This window comes from Trematomus bernacchii, unplaced genomic scaffold, assembly GCF_902827165.1.
Source record: "Trematomus bernacchii unplaced genomic scaffold, fTreBer1.1, whole genome shotgun sequence".
Lineage (NCBI taxonomy): Eukaryota > Metazoa > Chordata > Actinopteri > Perciformes > Nototheniidae > Trematomus > Trematomus bernacchii.
Genome location: NW_022987582.1, coordinates 4,072,751 through 4,089,525, shown reverse-complemented (window position 1 = coordinate 4,089,525; position 16,775 = coordinate 4,072,751). Strand labels below are relative to the sequence as shown.

General features: G+C 40.1%; 1 protein-coding gene across 2 annotated transcripts in view; it reads right to left on the bottom strand.

Moving 5' to 3' along the window:
* creb5b (cAMP responsive element binding protein 5b) overlaps positions 1-14,242 on the bottom strand; it is a 36,140-nt gene extending 21,898 nt beyond the window's left edge. For both annotated transcript variants that reach the window (XM_034128123.1, XM_034128124.1), the window contains exons 1-5: positions 14,159-14,242; positions 9,254-9,331; positions 8,416-8,509; positions 6,350-6,471; positions 4,743-4,894 (exon numbers count right to left, since the gene is read on the bottom strand). In XM_034128123.1, coding sequence (XP_033984014.1) covers positions 4,743-4,894; positions 6,350-6,471; positions 8,416-8,509; positions 9,254-9,331; positions 14,159-14,188 — 476 coding nt within the window. In that variant the 5' untranslated portion in view covers positions 14,189-14,242. The remainder of the gene's footprint in view (positions 1-4,742; positions 4,895-6,349; positions 6,472-8,415; positions 8,510-9,253; positions 9,332-14,158) is intronic.
* Between the last annotated feature and the right edge of the window lie 2,533 nt (positions 14,243-16,775).

Here is a 16,775-nt window from a genome sequence, read left to right as displayed (position 1 = left end):
AGCTTTGTGGTATTTGTGCACCAAATATGATGATGGGTTGTCTTTTATTTTCAACGAAAGTAAAAAGCATGCCACTACATTCCTATCAGTATGAATCAGAAAGAAAACATCTTGTTACAAGCAAACCTGGCATCTGTCAGCAGCACCTGACTGATGTTGTAACATTCGGCTAGATCGCCCCTTTCACTTTCAATGATACTTCATTTTCTCCCTCTTCATCTGCTATAATGTGATTATTAATTAACCTGTTTGACCCTCTCTTTCTTAACTAACTTCTCATTCTCTCATCCAACCCGATGCCGTCTTCCACTATCAGTCTGATCCTTCTGATCTATTTCAATTTCCATCCTCATTTTCCTTTTCAAAATCTTAGTGAATTCTTTCCCACACCTTCATTCTTCTGATTGCACTTTGTTCACACTTCCATCCAAACATGTCCATCTTTTCCTTTTCCCTATGAAGGCCCGACTGGTCTAGAACACCCATGTCCTCACATGTGATGCCTCTCTTCTCTCTCTCTTCCACCCTCCTGATCCTTAATTTCCTCTCCTCCATCTACCTCCTATCCCCCTCTTCCTTTCCTCCATCCACCTCTGATCCCTTTCTTCCTCTGCTCTGTCCACCTCTGATCCCCCTTTTCCACACTTCCCTGCGCTGTGATCCCTGCGCTCCCCAGAGCTGTGAGGCCTGTCCCTGTGTGTGAGTTGCTTGTGCAGGAGCCTGCATGTGTGGTGGCCCCGGGGCAGGGATGACACAGCCCCGCTGGAATGAGAGGGAACAGAGTCTGGGCGTTCCTCTACAAACGCACTATTAAACCCACTGCAGTACACAATGAGCTCATCTTAATTCAGGTCAGATGTACATCCTGCATTCTCTCTCTTTGCTTTTCTCTTGTTCCTTTTATGTAATTGATTATATTGTATACCTTTGTTTTTCTCTGCCTTTGTTTATGTGTTCTTTCCTTTCCTCTGCCTACTCCTACTCCATGTGCATTAACCCTACAATTAGCCCTACTTTCACCCATATTTATCTGTGGCGAAGGGCATTTGTCAAGTTAGAGCATGAGGGCACCTCAGGCATTTGGTAGAGGTCCCGCACTCCTGCTCTCAGGGCAGACTTCCCTCCTTATCACCACTTTGTGAATGCAATCTAATCATAAACAATAATAAGGAAAGTTTTGTTTAAATTGTGAAGTTCAAGTGAGGTCAAAGTATGTCCACGAAAAGCCCATAACTCTCCGTAGAGGTGTGGAGACTTGCTCTGTTCTGGCGCTGGTACAAAGGGTGTTGAAATCAGCATGGTTGTTTTATCACATGCTTGGGAAAAAAAGTGTTATGCAATCTCTAAAAATGTGATATGGAATGCATCCTAGAATCATAAAAGCTATCAGCACAATACGGTACGCTACCATTGAGTAATTGTTCCGTAACTTCAGAAGTATTATATGTAAGTATATTTTAAAAAGTAAGAGAATTACTGAATATCAAATAAGGATCCAAATATACTGTATCTGATAGAAGATTCAAACACTTTATTTGCATACAATTGAAATTACTTAGTCATAGTTTTGCTTTCAAGTTAGACTTCAGATCTGGCTGAATTTATATATGATGATCATAATTGATGTTAAGCCAAAAGGAATTTAAATGTGATCAGTGACAAATATTCTTCATGAGATCTTTTACCCGGTGATTCTTGATAATCAATCCGCATATCAACAAATCTTCTTGAGAAAACACAGGAAGTTTAAATGCGTCACCCTATACATGAGCTTTATATGAGACCCCGCTGTTTTGAAGGCATGCAAACCAACATCTATTTCTGCTACTTCTCTTAAAGGCAAAAACGAGGAACTGAAGAGGCTGATAGCTCTGAGGTGTGAAAAATATTGTGCATTTAAAGTATCATGGGAAATATAACCACAAATTGACTTCCTGCAGAGCTTTGCAAGCTGATGTGACCAAATTAAAGTTGCACAGCAATAGCAGGGTGGGAAATTACCAACGAAAAGATGAGTCCTCTGTAGAAACTTGAAAGAAGTCGCGGTGGACTGCGTTAAAATAAAATAAACTGTTCATCTCACATTGGCACAGGAATAGAAGGACACAAACGTCTCCTAAAAATCACTTATCTAAGGTATCAACGACAGTATCACCATTTTATAAAAGCACCTGTTTTCATACACGGCCAAAATTGATATAAATGATTTAGGATTACATCATCGTAAATTGATGATCAGGTATTTTACAAAAACTCTACAGTAATCACTCCTCACCAGCTGCATTCAGGTTGATTGTGCTATGTAATGGAAAATAATGGACTGAGTTCCTCTTCTGAGCCAGAATAAAATAAGATGTTTAGTGCCTCCTGCCAACACCCATACCCGCACATCGCCCCTTGCGAGTTAAAGGGTGAGGTTTCCACAGAATGTTGTATCTCACGTGGTTGACTGGTAATGTCCAACGTATTTAACTCTGACACAACTCAGCACCAGATGTTTATAATTGAAAAACAGAAAGCATTCGAATGTGTTGGACGCTGCTTTTCTTTGTATGATAATGATAGCCGTGACATTCAATTCTGCTGGCTGGTTTCTTATGCCTGGACTTAACACTGGTTTGTGTCAGTGCGGCTCCCCAAAGACTTTGTTTAGGGACTTGGAGCAGGAGGAGAGAGAAACAGAGAGAGAGGTCCTCAGGTTTCACAGCTGCAGGCCGTGCTCAACCCTAAAGTAAATGGACTTGAGGAAAGCCAATCCTAATTGATACCAAGCCTCAAAGCTCTTTAGTAAACATTGTGGAGCAATGAAAATGACTTGTTATCCTAATTCATTGGATGCTCACGCCGCGCGTTCAGAAAACAAAGGAGGCAAATGGAGATGAGGTTAAACTGACTTTTTTGGGTGTTTTTCTTCTAACGTAGAGATATATTAACCATAACAATTACATTAGCAGATCCATAAAGTGTGTCAAGATCAAAAGCTGTATAGCCGTGTATGGATCACATACTCAAACAAGAGTGATTAACTGACTAGGATAACATTTTATAATACTCTCTCAGATTATTATGTTTCAAATTTAGCATAAACATTTGCACATGCAAGACGAGACATGGGAAATCAAACTTATTGGAGACTACAGTTGAAGTGGCTTAACATGACAACAGGGAACCCTTCCTCTGACCTTCAGTAGTGTCCCTAACACTCAATCAGGACACTTCACTAGCCCGTGAAGTGTCCAGTTGTTCTGTGTGTGGGAAGTTCCTGTGGAGAGACCCTGTGCTCGGAGCCTTTGGTTGGCCCTAATGGCTTCCTGTGGAAGCGCTGCTTCTCAGCGGAGGGGTTTCCTAAACTGATTTTCCTGCTGATGTGAACATTTCCAGGCTTCTCGTGTGAATCTACCCATCCTATTCATGAGTTAGATTCCACCTTCATAGTAAACAAGTTACGCTTCTGCAGGTTGAGCACTTACAAGCACTGCGCGGGAAATTCCTCAAATAATATGCCACATATAAATATAACTGAGGCTTACAGTTTTAAATGACCACTTTATCGCATACATGCTCTGATTAATTTTTAATGACAGGTGAAATCAGGTGAAGCAGGCACAGCAGAGTCTAGGTTACTGGCTGTGATTTCTGCTCCTCCAAGGGAGTGAAATTCCATCCCTGTCCTGGACAAAGAGCCTGACGGGGTGTCAGTCAGGCTTAGTGATGGGCCTCACATCCAATATTCACAAGCTCCTCAAGCTGTAAATCTACACAGGACAACTTCAACACAGCACAGGCCTTACACTGAGCCATCTCAATGTCTAACGTGCCTGCCACAGGTCTGGTTTACAGTAACAAAGCCCTGGCACATGTTTCAAGGTGGTTGGGGTAAAGGCATAAGGAACACATGAGGTCAGTGGAGTATCTCTATAACATCCAAAAGCTTATTAATGTCTGTCATGATTATGTTTTTGAGATATAAAGACAAAAAGTCACTATGGGAAAACATTACCCTCAAAGACCCATGACGGTTTAGTTTAAAAAACCACATAGCTTAACCACACACAGTATGGAGATATGAATCATCATGGTCTGATTATGACTGCAATTAAAAATCCTTTTTAAACGTCATGAAATACTTTGTGACTGTGTGAAATAATAAAGCAGCACACCACTCAGATTGCAGTCTATATCAGCTGGTTATTTTACACCTGTAGCATGGCAGTGCATCAGAGAAACAGAGCTCTATAGTTGCGGCTGACATTCCCATACAGTGAAAGGATCTATTTTAGAGCATGAAATGCTAAACCGCTGTAAAAGCAGTCACAGCTAAGACTTCAACAATGAGCTCACCTTGTCCTCCGGGACCCTCTTTGGCATGTTCTGCTGTGGGACAATACTGAATGGACAGCAAAACATGAATCGCAAGCCCTACACTCGCTGCTCCAAATGTAACAAATCCCTGACATTACCTCAGAGACTACGGAGGGATGACATTCCTCATGGACACGAAAGGGTCAAACCTAAGACTGTCAATCTTACAGGGACGCACTTGAAGTGAAAGGATACATCCTCACACTCCACAGATAATTAACAGTCTGTCAGCAGTGAGAGCAGTGCCTCTACCACTTAGTCAAAGATTCAAAAATAAAAACCCACAAAAAACGAATTTCCCTTCTTTTTCTCTTACGAGTTTAATTAAAAAGAAAAAATCTTTGACATTTTACTGGATTTTTTGGCCCAAGCCTACTCACCCTATCTGTCTGTTGGTGGATGGAGCCTGAGTGATGACGGAGCTGGACTGAGGGGAGGGCAGGGCCTGCTGGATCACGATGCTGGTGTCATGGTTGCCCATCCGCGAGTGGGACTGCTGGTGCTGGCCTGACTGACCGTGCAGCGAGATGGCCTGCAGCGAAAGAAGGGGATAGAAAAGCAAGCAGAAAGTAAGGAAACTGTCTAATTTTTCCCAGCTGAGGGAACGTTTCACTTTCAGCACAACTCAAACACTTCATCTGTTTGGATCGGTAATGAGGAACATTGTAAGCTATCATTCCCAGGCTGTTGCTGCATTGAGGAAACATTAAGCGTCTAATGAAGACCATGCTTCCTTATTGTTTTGTAGCCCAGCAGGACCGTTTGTTTGTTTTACTTGTTTGTCACATGTGATCTCACATATAGTACATCCCAAAATAACCATGTGCCTTATTCAACAAAATATCTCTGAGCTCAACGCACATACAGTATCTTGGCATAAAGCAAACATCAAGTTGAAGTAATTTGCATTGAGTCAAATGAGAAACAGCCACAGAGAATGATCAAATACAAAAAGGAAAATACAGGCAAAACTTTTCATTTCTGTACAATTGCATTGTCAGTCGCTTTGGATAAAAGAGTCAGCTAAATGAAATGTTATATACGTGTCCGAGTGAAGGATAGGTAAAAACAAAGTTTATCAACCACATTTCTCACTCTTTACAGACACATGACTGTTGGTAAAATTAATATATGACTATTAATATTCATAAAGGCCGATTGCTGTTTTCTTCAAGTTTTAAGCTCCCACTCTGTTTATTGTGATATGCACTTTTAGAGAGTCTTGCTCCGACTCGCCTCCTGCTGATTCAGCAGAGCCTCCCCTCATAAACCACACAGGCTGGGGAGGCGAGACAAGGCTGACCTGAGCACAGACGAGCTCCAGAGCCAAACCACCCAGCCGACAGCTTAGCTACAGCCTGCTCTGCACATCTCTCCAGACATTAGATAAGCAGTCTGTCTTGTGGTGATTTGACTAGTACCTATGTTTCAGGTGAAGCTGCCTCAGGGTGGATCTATAATGCATAAATGACCACGTCTTTGGTCAAATGTGAAAATGTCTGGCCAGGTCATAAACGTTGTCTCAGGGGTCTGCCCGTATGTCTGGGAGGAAATAGGACTCTCTTCATGAGAGAGCGCTGGAGAGCTGTTTGAAGTTACAGGTGGAGAACCTGATCTTCTTTCTCCTCGTCTGTAGTTGGTGACAAATCTCCAGCTGCTTACCCTGTCTGTCACTGTCAACAAGACTGGTGGGGATCAGTGAGTGCAACAGGTAAAAACTAAAATTACGTTGAAATATAGGAGGTGTATAAATATCTGCGGTCATCAGTTTTTTGAACAAGCTAGCATAGTGTGGTTACATGAGGTCAAGGTGTTGCAAATCTATAAAAAATGGTGTGCATCAGCTCATAGTGTGTGGGCTGCCGTTGGTGACATGACTTATGATGGCAGCAGATAACAGTTCATAACCACCTGACCTAACCCCTGTGGGTGGCTGTGGGTTCACCTTGTTTTTTTTTCAGCCTGAGGCTTTTTTTTTTCACAGTACCTGTTTACTGTCCTCTTCTTCCTGTGCCTTGCAAAACTCCTGCTCAATGGAGCAGTCCAGCTCACTGAACAATCCCACCTCCTCACAGTTCTTCAAGAAGCGTGTTGGCGTGGGCGTCTGGTCTGGAAATCAAAGACAAGGTTTTTTAAGTTTTACCTTCAAATCAACAACTGTTAATAGTGTTTGTCAGGCTGCACATACAACATGATTGTGGACAGCAAAACACTACAGCTTATGGAGTAGAGCAGCATGCTAAATTATTATTAACATAAATGTCAGCTTTAAGCTACATTTCATCTACAACCCGTTGGCAGGCCACCATTGCAACAAAAACAAAAAGGACAAAGCAGCAGCAATCCAAAAGGACACATGATACAATAATACACAACACTAAATTACACGCTATGTTAGCAAGACATACTGTATATGTTAGATTTGTTATAATGATGTCATCAGATTCGTTTGTTTTTCTATAGTTTTTTATGTGTTTTTTGCTAAATGTGTTGAAAAAAGTACAATCAGGAGACGGGGGTTGAAGTGTGGGAGTGTCTCAGTGTTTATTTTTGTTATTTTGGGGTCATATGGACCACAGTTTGACTACAAACTCAATGCAGATCTATATTGATACAAAAGTATAATAATAGTGTATTGTTGTTACGTATTGCAATGATTTTAAGAAGAAAAAAAACTCCATTCTGTTAGCGAGTGAGAGATACTGTGCTTGACAGCCCCATTCCAGCTGATAAAGTACAGATCCCACCTACTGAGTGGGGGTCTCATTTGTTGAGCTCGGTCAAGCTGTGGTATTCAACTTGACGTTGTGGGGGGTGCACAGGGATCAGGTTTCAGACAGTTGAAGGTGATTTTAGGATCAGGCTTGTTTCAAAGGCTAAAAGCATACTTCATGGTCTGTTTATCCATTCTGGCTAGACTGAGGATTGACTCAAACCTTCATCATGACCTGTTTACCCAAAATACAGTTCTACTACAAATATACTTCTTCCATTTTGAACAGCTCAAGCTTTATAAATAAAAAGGAGAGTAAGGTCAATTTTTTGTTGAGGATAACAAGTATGAGCCAATGGGGCAGGGGGTTAACTTTGGGTCGACAGTTATAGTACTCACATTTTAAGCGGACACCGTTTAGTCACCAGCTTAGAGCAATGTGTTGCTGAGCTAAAATAACATACCATTTATTTTATTCTGAGTTTAAGGTCTCTAAAAGAGAAATGGTCAGAGCTGTAATTCAGACAACAAGCGATAAGAACACCCGGCCTAGAAAATCTGATCCTGCTGTCCACTGAGTGTAAATAATAGAGAAGACACAATCATGGCGGCGTGGCTTTCATCTAGTGTGACCTGGCTGTTTCTAGGAACGGAGATCTATACTTATGGATCGGCCTTGGGTTGACACTTGTATATGCAGTACACAATCTATGTTTCTTTGGACAGTAGATGAATGCGCCGATCAGCATGTCACCTTAGGCTTATACACAACAATAACCTTAAAACAAATGTTAACCATCTTCCCCTACAGTGGGATCAAGACTAATTATTTATCTAATATATCATATTCCAATTACTAGGGTTAGGGTTCCTTGCATTATATTTTATTTGTATTTACTTGCACTATTTTAACTATTTTATCTGTTTTATTGTGTTGCACTGTTGGAGGAGCCTGTGACCTAAGATTTTCATTGATATATCTACACTGTAGCTATGTACACATGACAATAAAAGCCTTGAATCTTGAATCTAATGATGATGGGAAAGGTTAATCCCACTTTAGCTTTACACACTTATTTCTCCAGACACACGTCATCACCTCCTGAAGTGTGCGTAAAGTGGTATGCCCTGAACAAAGCTAAAGGTAACGTGTGTCCTATGATTTACATTACTGTAAACAACTGGTATAGACACGCCATGAAGTTTTCTGATGATAGACAAGTGTGTCTGACTCGGAGCATGAGTCACTGAGGCACACACCTGCAAAGGAGCTGCATGTTTCCTCTAAACCCTGCTGAGTGTGTAGTGTGTGCGTTTGAATTGATGTAGCCGTATCTCACCTGATAACATGTTGTCGTTCTTTATGGAGGGGAACTTGAGGGTCATCTCATGTTTGTGTCTATGTATCATCAGATGGTCCTCCGTGGGGAACCGCTGTCGAATTTTTTTAAATAGGACCGTAAGAATTGTATGTAGAAAGACAACATTTCACATTTCAACTGTGCAAACTTCAAATAGCACTTGGCAATATGGAGACAATTATAAATCAGGATAATGTTGAGCAAATACCTCTCTGTCAATATTGCAAAACTATTGTGCATTTGACTATTGGTGCATTCACATAATATTTAGACAATGAGATTTTGATAGAAACTTATTAGTAGTGTGGATAAAATGATTATGTGGGTAAAGATAGATAGTAGCACAGCAAGTGTCTGGCAGTTTTAGAAAAGGACATAACATTACTGTTATGCAGCCTTTAAAACCACTTTTGCCATATTATGATACAAAATATGTCTCATATCACTTCAATATAATATCAACTTTAAAGAGCATTTGTTTTGAAAGGGTATTTTTACACCTGAAGGGTTATTTACACTTTGTGTTTGCCTCAGTTCAATGCTATTTTGTTTCTCCTCTTTGCGTGAGGCAGTAACCCACTCCTCAGTGTTTACCTCATCATATTACAGGCACACACACACACACACACACACACACACACACACACACACACACACACACACACACACACACACACACACACACACACACACACACACACACACACACACACACACACACACACACACACACACACACACACACACACACACACACACACACACACACACACACACACACACACACAGGGTGTCGTGGTTCTCCCCACACACTCACCTGAGAACAACCAGGAGCGTTGCACTCGTACGGCCTTTCCTGGTCTGAGTTCATCACTCTGCCCACCTTCTCATAAAACTACAAAAAAGCAGACAAAAGGAGAAAGCAAAGCGAAACATTTAATGACTTGAATTTCCCCTGCGAGCATCAAGGGGGGAAATGTACACTCATTGTTTCACGCTAATAATGGAACAAAAAATACACTGGATTCAATAAGAAAGCAATCAGCTTAACATACGTAAATAATTTGTTTATTTTCTTAAATTGAAAATCCAAAAATCCCCAAAATGAAAGAGTGTGAAATCAAACACCAACACCATGTAGAAATCACAGTTTCAACAAAGTGTCTTCAAATGTTTATTTTCACCACAAAGTGAATCTAGCCTAACACATTGCGCTGGTCTGACAGCTACAACTACTCGTTTACTTTCCACCTACTGACAAATCTGTGCTCTATAAGCATTTGCTCAATACACCACAGCCACAGCCACGCATCATGTCAGATGTGCAATGGATTCGGTAACAATTTGAGCTACTTTAATAATTTAGAGTGAAAAAGAGGACCCACTTTCCCAGAAAGGAGGAGTGCCTCGTACGTATCTGCGCTTCAAAAAATACAAAATGATACCAGAGTCACATAAATATTAAAGGCCAACAAATTCTTTAATATCCTGTCACAGTTAAACTAAAGAAACTTAATCATATACACAAGGATGCATTCTGCTTCAAATATATATGAAAACAGCTCTATTATAGACTATATTTATGACAGGATGAAAGAGAGAAAAGACCAGAAAAAAACAAGTGCATTTTATAAGCTTCTCAAGATCAAACCAAGAGCACAACAAATAATAAACTCTTTAAAGGCCTCCATGTGCACTCTAATCATGTAATGTATTTGATGCCCCACTCACATTAGAATATTTAAACCATTAACATTTCCAACAACTTCAGAATTGACCCAGCAAATAGTCTGGAAAGAAATCTAGAAATATTATTCTACTATTATAGGTATAAAAAGCATACATTTATTAAAAAAGGTAACCAATATATACAGTAACTGGTAAAGAAACCTGATCATTTTGTGTTTGTAGTAAACATTAAACATCGATGCAAGTTTAGGTGAATTATTTACATAAGGAAAATCGTAATATAAAACTCCTTAACATTAACGTATATAAATATTTTTGGGGGCTTTATCCCTTTACCTTTACTTCAATATCATGTTTGATGACTGCTGGGTACTGTGGCTATGTTATGTATTTCTTTTTTCAAAGTCTTATCGTTCAGCACGATGCAGTGTACTATTATTCTCATCGCTGTCAAACACAAACAACCTGAGAGGTCAATACATGCCAGGACTACAGATGTTAGGCACTTACTGACAGATGTTTTTACAGATGTTTAGTGATGACAAGTATTAAGGTAGTCTTTATTAATCCCTAGCCACAGGGGAGCATATTTATCTTCAAGCCAGTGCGTTTATCATTAGCAAGAAGTTTCTTAATTCTGAACATACAGGTCGTTTGGTTTGCAAACTGGGAATAGACATTCAAACTCTGCACAAAAAGATCCATGTGAGGAGCGAACCAAAGCCGCACCGAGACAAGTGAACATCCAGGGTGTCTGGAGAAGCACATTGTACTCTAAAGAGGGTATACAGTCTTGAATTATGAAAGTTGGACAAAAACATCTATTACTATGACACCAAAAAAGTGAAGCAAATGAAAGACGTTTGCGGATAAAGAATTGACGGCCCATCGTCTCTTTTTTCTGCTGTTTCCTTTTTTCTCAGTCTCCCTCATGTTACACTGAGCTAATCCCATCCCAACAAACGTTTCAAATATGTCTGTTAGGGCAGTCATTTTAACATCCTTATAAGGTTTTTCATCATGTATGTTTTTGATAACAAACTAGTTGCAGTACCCAACAGTTCAATCGTGTATCACACACATGCAACACATAGTTTATTCTCCTCTATCAATTCACAAAAACACATCCGAAATTCAAGTCAGGGCCGAGCATCACGTGTCAAGCATGAATGCCTTCATACACTATGTACATGTGTGTCTTTTTCACGGGTACAGACTATTTCCTCAAGCACAGTCAAAACACTCAAATATTGTGTTATGCTAAGCAGTGCTGTTTTCCTAACAAGCTGTACTTCATGAGCGAGCCTGCAGAACAGGGTCTGGATAGGGTCTGGACAGGGTCTCTCTGTCAGAGAGCAATGAGCCCTGCTCTCTCTTTCTGTCACCAGTTCACTACTGCAGGGCCCCTGAAAACTCACCTGGTTTCCTTTGACACAACAAACATGACTAACACTGCTGATCCTAACTCTGAACTTAAGCTGGACCGAGGATGGAAGTACGAATGAAGAACAACTGCTTCAAAAAGCCGATGGACATGTCAAAGATGTTCTCTACACTTTTTAATGCAGGTGTACAACCTGTATGACTGAAATCTAAAACTTTAACAATGAATCACAAATAAAACTGACGTCACCAGAAAGCATTAATAAGAAAAAAAGGAAACAAAGTATCAATTACGATGAAAACACATGCAAAGGTTTAACTTTTACCTTTCTGTTTCTAAAATGGGACTTGGTCATTTTATAACTTTCAGGAAATTTGAACCATATGACGCATAAAACTCTTAAACATGAATTCTGTGAATGCCTGTGTGAATTATCCAATAGCTTTCACACTTACAATTATCAGTACTCAACGCCCCTTTCCTTGGAAGAGGCACTTGGCTCTCATTTGATATAGATGTTTTAGTTTAGCAGAGGAAATTTGGTTACACTTTACATTAACTATATCCTGATGTGTGCGAGGGGAAGGATTAGGGCCTGGCGTTCGATTTCAAGAGAAGCTGGGGAGGAATTCTCCAAGTATGCCGCTTATTAGAATTTAAACAATATGGTGAGGAAAAGAGGGGTTGGGGTGCAAAGGCATATGGGGTTAAAGCAAGCACAAACATGCACAGCAATTCAAATCTCCAGCTCCCCATAGCCTGGGCCTTTGACAGCACAAGTTCAAGGTAGGATCACGGCAAACCCTGAGGCAGGGAACTTGGCCTCCTTAGACAATGTCTGCCCTGAACTCCTGCTCTTAGAGTGAATGCATGCCAAAAAAGACTGATGTGATGTAGACCTAAATACCTATCAATTACTGGTCTGTTTCACAACATGTAAACTCGTAACAAATGCAAAGAAACCCCTCAGTGGGCTAACACTCACGCTATTTCTCATTATACCATCACTAGAATAAAGGAAAAAAGTCCCCGAATGAAATGATTAGAAGGTGTACGAGTCAACCTTATAATAAATGAGCAACAGTTTTTCAAAGGTGAGACGTATGTGACAAAAACTCTTGATGGGTGTTGTGATTTTTGTCATCCGACCTACATTAGAATAATCCTCACCAGAGGAATGTTTCACCTTGAGCACAAGCAGCACCCATCAACAAATAAAGGTCACATTTCATTACTGCAATGAGCCGCTGCACTGCAATCAAGCTGAGCATTGTGTAAACTATGTGAAGAATTAGATCTGCATCAAGGTTACCAAATAACCAAAGATAAGGTTATTGTCACTGACTCTATAGAGTCCTTGCTGTTTTTTTATGTATTTATGTAATTATTCAGCGTTGTATGTTCTTACTTTACTTTTCACTTCAGCAGAATATTACTAAAATATTCTTATACAAATAAAAATATGTGTTATGTAGGCTATTATTTTCATTAAGGTAAAATGTTTTGATTCTCCAACGTTTTTGTATGCCCTTTTGCAACAAAGAATTGGAAAAGGTGAAAAACCATATCTTCCAAACTTTTCCTCAAATGGTTGCTTACATAAAAACTTTAATTTAAATTATAGAAGTTAACGAGCATAACATTATGTGCATGTTTTTAAAAGCATTTTAAGGAGAAAAATAAAACTCTATCTTAGTCTAAATGACTAAATTATCCGAATTATTATTAACATCATCCTGAAACGTGTCCTTACTATCAGCTGCAATTTACACAGGCAATTAAAAGGGGACACAATAAATCCGGCATCCGTCACATTAATCTAAAACAGCGTGTAGGAGAAAAAAGTGGTTATTGATAGTGTTGTCACATAAACATAATGACAGCGGAGAGTAATCAAATGATTAAAACATCTTTCTTTTCCCCCCAAGCCGTACAAAGCGCGCCTCGTCAGCACAACCTTCCTGAAAGTAACCCTCAACATCTCAGCGGTTAATCAAATATCGACTGGCCTGCAGAATGACGTAATGTTGGTCACATAGCTGTTTAAGACAAAAAATGGAACGTACATTTCACGGGACCAGGAGCATTACTATTTTTCTTTTTAACCGGCATGACAGCAATCATTTTCCGGACGATCACTGGTGAGCTGCAGCGCGTTCAGTCCGGGACCGACACCGGCTCTGCGTATCCCGAGATGGGACAGCAAGGCAGTGATGCAGGGAACCAGCTTTGGTGCTATGGAGCAAATAGAAAATCTATAAAACGAGCCAAATTGCTTTGAAATGCAATGAAACCATCCGTTGCAATGACATTCGCTTGTTTTCAGTCGGACAAATTCCTGCAGACTGGTCCCCGCTGCTACCTGCCAGCGAGCAGCAGCAGCAGCGGCACTTGACTCCGCGTTCAACTTCCACAACAGTCAACAGATAGGCCGACGCACGGACAGCCAAGTGAGATGACAATGCACCTACTCTCACAAAACCTACATGATCTATTCCCTCTTACGCTTGCAAGCATTCATGAATTGAGAAACAATTAGAAAAAAATTCAATTAGAGCAGGGCTGCTGAAGCGAAGAACAAAACAAGCTGTTGCATGGGGAAAAAATGAGAAAAAGTAACAAGAAACGCTTTTAACAAACACAACAAACCTGCAGGGGCGCGTGCACGGTCCTCTGCATGCTGGTGTGAGGTTTTCAACTTACCAAACAAGTGTAGAAAAATGTGAAGCAGTCTCTGAGAAGAAACCACGTTGGACTGAGAAAATATTACAATACGATCTATTTAGAGAAGCATAACGTCACCCCCGGGTGACGTCACGTGGGATTCCTGAACTTCTAAATCATTGCGGTCCGCTTGGAGGCGGCGCGAGCGGGGCGGAGTTTAGCAGAATGCACACCCAGAGGCATGGACCGACAGTGCCGGAGCAGAGTGGGTGTGGCGCGAGGATGGAGCTCCAGTACTGACCAATTAGCCATGCAAATGAGATCTGGACTGCATTAGCAGTTAACTCTGAACAGTCCCATAAGCAAAGTGAAATATGAAGATCACAAAACGTCATCATTTTAAATACAATACTGGCCTTACTATATAGTAAATACAAAAAAGTTAAGTCAAATAGCATACTGGAATAATTTAAATAGCAAATTATAGTCCTGCTAAGAGGCGAATAAAATGCACTTTTTTTTCTACACTACAAACAAACACTTTTCAAAGTACAGGTGTTACAGTTACCATTAACGACCTAAGCCCTCATGCACATACGACCCTGGAACTGAAGCTGCTAAATTAAATTCAGCCATCATTAATTTTTATTATTTACACCTGTGCTTTAACTACTGTGACATGTAAAAAGATCTAGTGTGAAAAGGCCTTATTGGATTAATTATATACAGAGAAAAAAAAGGATACAATACTTGCCTTTCAGTTAAACTCCAATATTATGTCAATGTGTGTAGGGACTTGTTTGCAATATGAAGCGATGGTGACTAACCACCTGTATGTCCAGGTGGCTGTCTGTAATGCACTGACAGTAATGGCTGGATTAACCTGCCATGGGGCCCGGAGGCAGAAATGAGCTGCTGGGCTACTATTAACTCCCTCCATCCCTCCTGCCCTCTGGGGAATGTGTATAGATGGATTACTACATGGTTTCCAATATGCTTTGTGCTAATTTGATCAAAAACGAATTTATGTTTAAGTATGCAACATGTCAACTCAAAACTGATAGAAACAGATTGTTGGATAGAAAGGTCTTCAAACTGATTTTTGACACATGACCCACTTCAGACATGACTTGCCTAAAGAGAAAAAATATATATATATTATTCAGTGAATCATCTCTATTAACTAACAAACTAATTTCGTTTTGTTTTTTTATAATTAAAAAGAACATTTGTCTCACAAATGGGTATCTTGCTGTCGTCATATGCATCATCAAGCTTCACTAGCAAATGCATTGAATGTGGGAAACCCATAGTAGTTCCACACTGCCTTTCCTTATATGTGCCTTAGCTACAGCACATTAAAAGAGATTTAAAGAGCTTTGGAGTACAAAGCGTTTGTGTTGGAGCTCTGTGTGACCTGCTGGTGCCAACTGGCTGTGATTTCTTGGGCCACAGACACCGGTAGTGAAGCTGTTCTCTGCTTTAGGGATTAATGACTCCTCACACTTTGAGAAATGTTTACCACTCGCCTGCGACCACTCCACTAGACGCACTAAGAGCTCTGTCACTGAAACAATAACGCAGTCTGAAAAGCTCTCATAACTCAGAGCTTCTCCGCCTCTGTCTTTTAACCAGAGCTTTAATCAACGTTTATGACATCCTTTTGTCTCTTTATTGCCAATATATTTCCAAACCAATCCAAACATTATGCTCCCAGAGGAGCAGACTATTAAGGTTGGAAAGAGCCGATACAGTTGAGGTCAGTGACCCACACTAAAGCAGATTTGATCTATATTATACTTAACCTTTTATTATTATGCCTTTGTGCAAGGTTTTTCAGTAAGATCACCTTGGGAGCATTAGCACCAGGGAGGATGCTTTGTTGCAGAAGGTGCAAAAGGTGAAGGAGGCTAAATAACAAAAGTGTCATACGGGTTTTCAATTTGTAAACAAAGTATAAAACATCTTGAGTAAATGTTGACTTTGTAAAACAATTGAAGATAGAGGGTAGATGTTCAATCAAACGGAATGTTACTGTAAACATTGTTTCCTGCGCTCCACACCTTAGACGAGTGTGCCTGCAGGGATGGAAACGTTGGGCACTCAGTATAACCGCATACCATTCCATATTTCAACACCTCAGCAACACACGTACGGTGGCAGTCGTACATTTAGTTTTATCTCAACTTCAGGCAAGCAACTCTACTTATCAAAAATGTAAAAGTGCATACATTGATTATGTTCAAATTATTCTCCATGCCACTTGCAAACTACAGTTAGATCTCCACACTGTCCGTTTTATAAAGGATTTTACATTTATAAGAAGTTCTGATGTATAATGTGTCAATAGACTCACATTGGATAACTATATCACAATGTTATACTAAAGGATGTAGCAGATTTGTAGACTGTAATTGTTGATATCATGAGGTTTTCTGAATGACTAGAAAATATGTTAAACTGTTGGTCAATGGTTAAAAATCACAAAATATTGATTAATGACTTAGACCTAACATTACTGCCAAAGTATGACATTGTTGACATTGTTGATCAAAGTCTTAATAAGAGAACTCTTGCTAAATTGTCTGCAGTACGGTGATAG